Below are 10,000 nucleotides of genomic sequence, written 5' to 3' on the forward strand. Positions count from 1 at the left end.
TTATTCGGCATGATTTTAGTTTATCAGTCAGTAGATATCAATATCAATAGGTCGCAAGTCTTTACCACGCTTTACTTGGGAGTGCTTTGCACTACCTTCAATACTTCACAAATTAAAATGGCGGCGGAGAATCAAAACAATGGTCAAATTAGGAAATTTTAAACTTTCACAAATCTGTCAAGGTTTGTTCTAGAGTTTTTAAAACGCTTTTATATGATGACGAATTGAATAAATAAACGCCTGACAAAAGATCAACGGTGAAAATACAAATTGAATGAATACTGGGGATGTAGGAGCTTTCGGAATGTCTCCCCTTTACTTAACTTATGTGAGGTCAAATGAAAATCTGAAGCGGACGCGATAAATATTAAGTCCCCGAATCTGTCTACTTTTGGTTTGTTCGGGCTAGAAGCTAGACAGAACCAATGGACAGTTTGCCGAAACGTTTAACTATATATTTCCCAGGGCAATAATTATCACATCGATGGCATAAAAACGACAGTAATATCAGCAGTAATATTAGTTGATGCTGTTAATCGGTGGAACTTGTTTAAAATTTCTGTAGATCCGAATACCGTTATGTGACCAAGTGAATTATATCACTATGAATACGACGATTTGCTGAAAAATGCCAATCTGACGGTTCCTAGCAAACACCCCCCCCCCTCTTGCTCAGGAATTTCTCTACTTGATGGACCACCCCCCCCCCCTTTTTTTTTTCTTCCACGCAACCACATTCCAAAACACACATACACACACAAATATACACCACACACACACACACGCGCACACACGTAAACATACACGCAATGAGAACACACTTCTACTACATAACAACACTGATCACCGCTAAATCAACACACCGGAAGTAACAACTCTACTGGACAGATAGAGTTTAGGGTGTGGCCATGAGTGTGTTAGTGTTTTCGGTAATTTTTATATGATATCTGTTTGACTTAACGAACTTTCAAACTGACTTTAAATTATAAGAGGAAATCAAGTTATCCGTTTATCTATCTGTAAAAAATCCATTTCTATATCTCAAATCTTTCAGTAGAGTTGTGCGCCGTATCAATTTTTTTTATTGACGCAAATAAGCACAATGTTCTCCACAATGCTATATTTTTTAAAGAAAGGATATATATATATATATATATATATATATATATATTATATATATATATATGGACATATATTTATTTGTTTATGATATATATATATATATATATATTATATATATATATAATATATATATATATATATATATATATATATATATAAATATATATAAAGTATAATTATGATCAACTTCTACAATATTGTTTCTAGCATTCCCTCTCATCAGGCATAGTAAGTCAAAGTTGATCGTTGTTTTTATCGTACTTTTCCGGCTTCGCGGATATGGTGGTTCGTAATTGGATTCAGTAGTCTGATGTCACGTCGCCCAGCAACGGCGAGCAGCGTGGTTCTAAACAAAGAAAATCAGTTCTTTTTATTCTTCATGCTGGCTAGAACTTTTCATATGTCATGTGATCAGAATGTATAAAAGTCAAAACATGATCATATTTCTAATGTTTTTCTTCTCTGGATACACTTTTATGCTCGTCGGTGAAATATTTCATAAGGGCGTCCGCCATTGTTCCGATAGTTTAGAGCCAGTTACTAAGTTACTATGCGTCATTTTGGGGGAAGTGACGTCAAGACTGTTGAAGCATATTCCATAAAAGGTTTTTGTTTCTATGTCTGCATGAAGATGTTAGTTCTTTTCTTCTATTGAGGTATTGCCATGTTCGGTTTTGTAATGATGAAAATGTTTTCTTCTAAGCAGAGGTTGCAAATCTTAGAAGAAGGGGAGTACAACTGTGCTCTGGAGATGGTTTTCCCTGTAATGCAGTGTTGCATGTTTTATTCTTTGAGGTTACAAATGTATTCACTTAGTTTAGTGGAATTTTGTTTGTGTATTTTTTAAAGAAGATTTATGCAGGTTGTATCTGGTTTTTAATGAACACTCAGTGAGGCCAATGTATGTTTCTTGTTTTTGGTGTCTCTGCTTGATAAATAACGCTTTGAGTAAGGAAATTGCCGTTAAGTGGGCATGTTGCCTGGGTCCTGCAGATTCATTTTTCCTCCAGGTTGTTGTTGGGCTGAGCTGGCTGTGATCGTTTTCATTTGTTATTGGATGAAATAATGTTTTGTATTTTTGGCATGGAGGTCAGGTGTATCCTATTTTCATGGTGTTTTTGTTCATGATGCGGTGTAGGACGTGACCGGGAGGGAAGCATCTTTGTAGAAGCTTGAAGAATTTGTTACCGATAGAGGTTGTCACGATCTTGCAGTGGAATGAGTTTAACCATGTAATAGTTCGTTTTCTTTGACGTTTTTTCGTTGGGGTCTCTTCTTCATATTTTAGTTTGTAGTCATAGACACATTTTTGGAGTGCGTCTGTGTATGGTGGGATTGCATCGTTGAATATGTTGTTGTTGTAGAGTTGTTAGATTGTCGTTTGTTAATACTCTCTGAGATGTTCTTTTATTATAGATGGCGCGTGGTTGCTATGTCTATGGACGTACAGTGTGATGTTGTTGGGTATTGAAAATTGTTGGTAGATGCCGTTGTTCAGGTTGATAGTTGTGCCTAGGAAATCGAATGTTTTTTGTTGGCTTCGATGGTTATTTTAAGATTGTTGCCCTGGACGTTTGTTTTCTTCATAATTTCAATCTGCCTCGGTCTTTTATTAAACAATGCGATTCCGTGGTCTCTGTATAGTCCAATGTTGCAGTTGAGAAAGTAGGTATAGTCCGACGAGCTCGCATGTTTCTGCTCCGTCGTAGCTTCCCATGGTGACATCAAAGTTCGTGGATTTTTTGTTCATGCTACTCCATTGTTGTATAGAGATTTTTTCTTCGACTACAGGATGATAAGGGTTTCTTTTTCGGTGATGTCAAACGTTTTTGCAAATTGTATTGCTTTAGGGAGTAGGGTCTTGGTGATTGAAGAGTAGAAATTACAGATCTCAATGATGATTGCATTTTGTCGTTGTTTGTTTTCTGTGTTTCTGTACCAGTTGATAACTTCAGCGATGATTCTCAATTGGTTGAATTTGGTTTCCTTGACGATTTTGGTGTTGATTCTGTCTAAAATCTGTTTGCTTATTTTTCCAATTTGTGATCTGCATGGGTTTATGAGCCGGCATTGGACGTTGTTACGAAAGTTCGATTTATGAGCTTTGATAGTGATGAATGCGTTAGATTTTGCTGTAGTGTCTATTCTGTTGCTTAGATGTAGGTTTTCGTCGATGCTTTTGTCTTCTGCTGTTATGTAAGGTGTCGTAGATGGTGTTTGTTTCTTGTACTCTGCTTGTATATTTTTGTCAAGTAAATTTGTGTATTCCTTAGGGGTGAGTTCGTAGAAATTTGTGGTTGTTTTAACGGTGTCGTAAACATTGCTCCAGTTAGTGGGCATGTCCACCTCTGGGCTCTCTGACAAACCGTAGCCTGTTCCTAATCGAGCAGATCTATAATCTCTTGAGGGATATTGTTCCATTCCTTAATCGTTTTTGTCACAAAGAATGTAAATCTAATACAACCCCCCCCCCCAAAAAAAAAATCCCACAAAAAAACAAAAAACAACAACATACACACAGAAAAAAACAACAACAAAAAACAACAACAACTAAACACACACACACACACACACACAAACATACACAAGAAAACTAGAGCATTACTATTACGCAATATACAGTAAACATGCTAAAAGCGCTTTACAAGAAGTCCCTAGTCACAGCAACAAGATGTAGGACGACACATGCCGCCTATTAGGTGGTTATTCATTTTTTGTTATCAAATGCGTTGCTGAAATCCAGTACAATGGCATCTTCCTGGTCCCTTTTATTAATTTTTTTCTAGCAAAATCATCACAAGTCATGATCATTTGTGACTCGCATGAACGATGTCTGCGAAAGCTATGTTGGACAAAAGTCAGCAGGTTGTGGTTATCAACGTGTTTCATGATATTGCTACATATTACGTGTTCCGTCAGTGTACATGATATTGATGTGAGAGATATTGGCCTATTGTTTTCAGCACTGTGTTTGTCTCCCTTTTTGAATATCGTTGTAATGCGGGTATCTTTCCAGTTTTCACTAACTTGAACTTGGTCCAATGAGACTTGGTAAAGGAATTTATAGACAGGTGCCATCTCGTTACAGAACGTTTTTAAGAATTTAGCTGATATGCCATCTGGTCCAGAGGCCTTATTTTCATTGAGGTTTCTCATAAGTATGAGAGCGACCTTTCTTAGATAAAGTGATTTGCTCCATTGGGTCTACTTTGGTTCCAATGAGTTTCCTCTCGTCTTTGCTGGATGATTCGGAAAAAAAACGATGGAAATTGTTCATTCAAGATATTATTTGCCTTTCTTGCTGTCAACTTTTGATTTTTATCTTTCAGTGGCGCTATTCAAAAGCTTTCTTTATTTTCACTTTGAATGTACGGCCAGAGTTGTTTACTTCTTCATGTGCCTTCGTCAATGATTTTGTTGATGTACTCTGAATAAGCTGTTCGGCACTGGTTTCTCGCAGATCGTTTGATATCTCGACATTTCTTAAGAACAGTCTCAGATGGAGACAGTTTTGCTCTTTTGAACCATTTTTTTTCTTCTTTCTCAAGATGCGTTTGGTCTCTGTATTCATTAAAGGTTTGCTGTTTGAGGTAGTTGTTAATTTTGTTAGAGGTTGTTCTTTACACAATTCCAAAGGGAGTTAATGGACATTTTTTTTGAAGAAAAAAAAATAATTAAATTTTTCATAGGGAATGAGATTAGCAGAAGAGTAGCGCCCCTTGATTGGACGTCATCGGCGGAGAAGTTATTAAAGAGGGAACGTCATATTGGTTTTGCGCATGCATTCTCGTCCTCGCTTCCATGAGACACTTCACCGAAAGCGAGGTCGAGAAGATGCATGCGCAAAACCATATTGTCGTTCTCTCTGTAAGGTGACGTCCAATCAAGGGACGCTACTCTTCCGCTTATCTCATTCCCTATAGACTGAATGTCTCTGAGACGTCTCTGAAGGTCTACTTTTGTCACCCCTACATTTTATCACTTGTAGCTCTCATGTTTTGATAATCACAAATCTATGCCTGTACCACAATTGCTCTTTCAGGTCAGTCTAGGTTTGGAAGGATTAAGACAAAATCATCCCAAATGGAACTGTGATATTCCAGCCGGTTCCATGCCAGTCCAAACCCAAGACCGTTTGAACAACGCATTGCCCCAGTGTAAAGCTACCAGGTGTTATTCTCCAATAATCATTGGTGGAGTTTGCACTGAAAATGTTCACCTAATTTTGATTCTCAGGCACCCACCAAAGAAACGTTTTAGTAATCGTCAACTATTTTATCTTACTGAGTTTCTAGCGTGTTATCTTGAGACAGGGAACTGGAGTTCTGATTTAGAACTAAAACATCGGCGCGTTCTCGAGGTGTCATTTATAAAAGATATGAATAGGAATGAATTTATCGAGCCCTATATTAGAATTGCGAATGCAAAGGAATATTTTCTCATTGATATTACCTTCTTGTATGAATTAAAATTTAAAAAGGGAAGGATAAAGGAGATTTATAGACAGGTGGGTTTGGATGCTGTATGGTATTGGTTTGTTCAGAATAACTTTGTTGTGGAGAAGAAGGGAACGAGGTGGCTGTATTTCAATGAGAAAGACGGGGGTGGTGGTAATATTGTTAATGATGATAATGATGATGATGATGATGATGATGATGATGATGATGATGACGATGATGAGGATAACGACGATGTCGTTGACCTCCACGAAGATGAAGACCTCGATAAAGATGATAATGAAGGTGATAAGGATGATGATGATGATGATGATGATGATGATGATGATGATGATGATGATGATGATGAAAATAAAGGCGATGATGATGATGATGGTGATGGAATTAAGAATGGTATGTACCCAAGACATGTGTTTACTGAGCTTATAAGAGTTGCGCGCTACACCAGAGAATTGTATTACAAACCTCATCTGCCGATGGAATCGACCAGAAAAATGAGTAGCGGTGTAAACTACAAAGGCCTGTCTCATTGTCAGAATAGTGTTATGAAGACGAGTCAACGGCGTGGCCTAAGAAATGTGGCGAGTGCCGCAGGTCTCCATGACTTAACCATATTCATGACTGGCGTTGTTGCCGTCTTGATGATGTGGATTGAAATCCCTTTTCCCTGTGGTCTAAACTAAAAGTAGGTCATATAATATTATAATCCAGCTCGAACTCGACATAGGTCTTAAATCATACATGAAACAGTGCCAGACAAAGCAAAAAAGAAAAATACAAGAAAACTAAACTATCCCCCCCCCCAAAAAAAAAAAAAAAAAAGAAACCCAACCCCCCCCCCCCCAGCCTTCCACGACTACGGATAGAAGAAAAATAAATCCTATCCGTAAATAATTAAATAAATAATTGAGCTTTATATAGCGCAATATCCACTAAATGTGCTCAACGCCTTGTAAAGCGCTTTGAGCACATTTAGTGGATATTGCGCTATATATAAAGCTAAATTATTTATTTAATTATTTACGGATAGGATTTCTTTTTGATTTATTTCTCCTTTTCTATTGATGATATGTGTTTAGGTAAAAATACTCACAACAATGCCAGCATGATTTAACGTACCAACACAAACAAACAATGTGTATCCTTGAATGTTTATAGTCTGAATGATAATATAATTAGGAGAGAATAAGTCACCAAAATGACTGTATATTTAAAAAAAACAACAAAGAACTGAGTGACGTCAATTTCGTTCCATCTACAGATATTATGGGCAAAGTGTTCTCCAAACATTTCAACTTAAAGGTTGCCTCCTTCCATGCAATGTCTTTTTAAGTCTAAAAAGTATTAGTATTAGCCTAGGAGTGACCAGTTCATTCATTGTGAAGAATAGTAAATCAATTTGCAAGACAGCAGAGAAGTTGTGACGTAACACCTTCCTTTTTACCGATTCTAAAGTCATTGGAAGTGTATGACCAGTCCTCCGGGTAATGTATTCACAGTGAACAGGTTACATATTGTATCATAAAAACATTTTAAATTGAACTTTTATGTAGCGCAATACCAACTAAACGTGCTCAAAGCGCTTTATAAAGGCTCCCTGACCAACAGCAACAGCCAACATATAAAACGAGACATGGTGCCTATTAGGCGCTTTAATAATTTTTATTCCAAGACAACGCTCGCTGTTAACGGCCAGGTACTCATTTTACACTTGATTACGGTGAGAAAATGTGAGTAAAGAGCCTTTTCCAAGGAGTCAACTATGCGCCGAGCGAGGCTCGAACCCAGGACTTTCCGATCCGAAAGCGAGTGTCATACCACAAGACCACATAGCCGCACAAGGTGACGTCACAATGATAAGGTGATATAACTATTTTGTAGCAAGATGTAAAGTCAGATTCTCATGATTGTTATTTCACCAATCAGGCTCTGGAATGGAAACGTAAACCTTCAGGGCAAGATGAAACGCGGTCGTCCGAAACAAGACATGGAAGTTAAGCCTTCACCAAGATTTAAATGAGCTTTATATAGCGCAATATCCACTAAATGTGCTCAAAGGGCTTTACAAGGGGTCCCTGGTCAACAGCAACATTTAACATGTGGGACGGGACATGCCGCCTGTTAGGCGGTATTACAATTTTTCGGACAAAGACACCGCTGTTAACGGCCAGGTACTCATTTTACACATGAGTACGGTGAGGGAATGTGAGTAAAGAGCCTTTTCCAAGGACTCAACTATGCGCCGAGCGCGAGGCTCGAACCCAGGACCTTCCGATCTTAAAGCGAGTGTCATACCACTAGACCACATAGCCGCACAAGATTTGTGTGTCTCCAATCTTACCTGGAATGAGGCAAAGGTCTGTATCAAGGAAAGAAGAAGATGCAAGAGTGCTGTTGAGGCCCTATTCTTCGCTCAAGTCATTATTACGGAGCGTGAAAGAACGAAGATGGAAGATCTTTGTTGACGACCAGCATTGTGCGGCTATTCGGTCTAGTGGTATGACACTCGCTTTCGGATAGGTAGGTCCAGGGTTCGAGCCTCGCTCGGCGCATAGTTGAGTCCTTGGAGAAGGCTCTTTACCCACATTCCTTCACAGTACTCAGGTGTAAAATGAGTACCTCGCCGTTAACAGCGTTGTCTCTGTCCAAAAAAAAATGGTAATAACAGGCGTCGTGTACCGTCCTAAATGTTAAATGTTGCTGTTGGCCAGGGGCCCCTTGTAAAGCGCTTTGAGCACGTTTAGTGGATATTGCGATATATAAAAGCTCAATTGTGAACCATCGTCTCAAAACGGTATTGTGTCGGAACGAACCAAATGCTTAAAAGCCGAATTAAATGTTAAACTGGTCAAAAATATAAATTGTTGGCATTAGCACCTTAAATATGGTATCCATTCTCCTCAATAAAACATACAAACTCAATACAAGTCTGATATTTCTGGCTATAAATTCAATTTTCAATTTCTTAACCAACACGACTTAAAACCGTTTTGAGGCGAAGGGTCACATTTATGCTAGACAATAAGGTAGCAGCACTCTGAAACCAGAATGTCAATCGCACAATGTATGTGTTCAATCTTCCGGAAAACTGACGTTACACTTCCTATAAGATTGGAACCATTATTTTGATATCGCTCTTTTGTTCCCTGTATGTACTACCTGGCGGACAATAAACACGCAACGTATAGAAGGAACGATGCTGACGTCACTTAACTCTTTGTTATTATGTTAGTTAGACCGCCATATGGTTGATTGTTTCTCATTAGATTATATCAATCAAGGTTAAACGTTAAAGGCTAAACACAGCTTTGTGTTTTGCTAGGTCTAACCAGAGTGGCGAATGCTGTGAATATTTTGCCTAAAAGCACAGCATTAATAAGATTTGCGGTATTGGGCACAGTGTTCTTTTTGCATCTTATGGATTTGTACTATATACTTTTTAGTCTAGTTTTTTTCTTTTCTTAAAATTTGGTGAATCCTAGTATGACCCAAAATATGAATTATTCTATTTCTTTTTTTATTTGGAGAGTGATTCTATTTATTTTTAATTTCGTCTACATATGTGACCCATCGTCTCAAAACGGTATTATGTTGGAGCGAACCAAATGCTTAAAAGCCGAATTAAATGTTAAATTGGTCAAAAATATAAATTGTTGGCGTTAGCACCCTTAAACTTGTATCCATTGTCCTCAATAAAACATACAAACTCAACGCAAGTCTGATATTTCTGGCTATAAATTCAATTTTCAATATCTTAACCAACCCGACTTCATACCGTTTTGAGGCGAAGGGTCACATATATCTACGCTTTAACGACTCTGATAATTAAACTCATTGGAAAAATGCAGAATATTGTTGGTTGTCTTTTTTCCCCTAGTACAGTAATTTGATAAACAGATTGTTCTAAGAGTCCCAGAGTGGGCAGGGAGGTACTTACTGCGTCTTCTATCCCCCTGTATCTGTTTTCCAACTTTCTCTCTGTCTTTGTCTTGGAATGTGATTACTTAGTTTAGTCCTGACCCTGGCTGGCCGGAGTCCTTGGCTGGGAGGGAAACAGTCGAATGTATAGTTAGAGTTTTGGGAGATGATATTTTTTCCCTTGTAAATCATCTCTCTTTTTTGAACTGTTTTTTTTTAAAAAAACATATATGATTTGTAAGCATGTGAGTTTATGCTTCTTAGAGGAATATTGTGCTGGTGTCTGGGTGAGACTTTTAGGTAGTCTCAAACTAAATAAGCTGATAGTGTGCACTTGAAATCTACATCTCAAATGGATAAAAGACAATGTGTACACACACAGACACACACACACACACACACACACACATATATATATATATATATATATATATATATATATATATATATATATATATATATATATATATATATATATATATAGGTCTGACATCCAAACCCAC

At 37.7% G+C, this 10,000-nt stretch overlaps 1 protein-coding gene across 1 annotated transcript in view; it reads left to right on the forward strand.

The window, feature by feature from the left end:
- The window catches only part of LOC144959894 (uncharacterized), a 21,190-nt gene extending 14,785 nt beyond the window's left edge, over nucleotides 1–6,405 (forward strand). Inside the window, exon 6 of the mRNA XM_078892733.1 lies at nucleotides 5,165–6,405. Within this exon, the coding sequence (XP_078748859.1) occupies nucleotides 5,165–6,262 (1,098 nt within the window). The 3' untranslated portion in view covers nucleotides 6,263–6,405. The remainder of the gene's footprint in view (nucleotides 1–5,164) is intronic.
- Nucleotides 6,406–10,000: the final 3,595 nt, after the last annotated feature.

The sequence above is a fragment of the Berghia stephanieae genome, chromosome 14 (genome assembly GCF_034508935.2).
Source record: "Berghia stephanieae isolate SIO BIC M18660-M18661 chromosome 14, UCSD_Bste_1.3, whole genome shotgun sequence".
Lineage (NCBI taxonomy): Eukaryota > Metazoa > Mollusca > Gastropoda > Nudibranchia > Aeolidiidae > Berghia > Berghia stephanieae.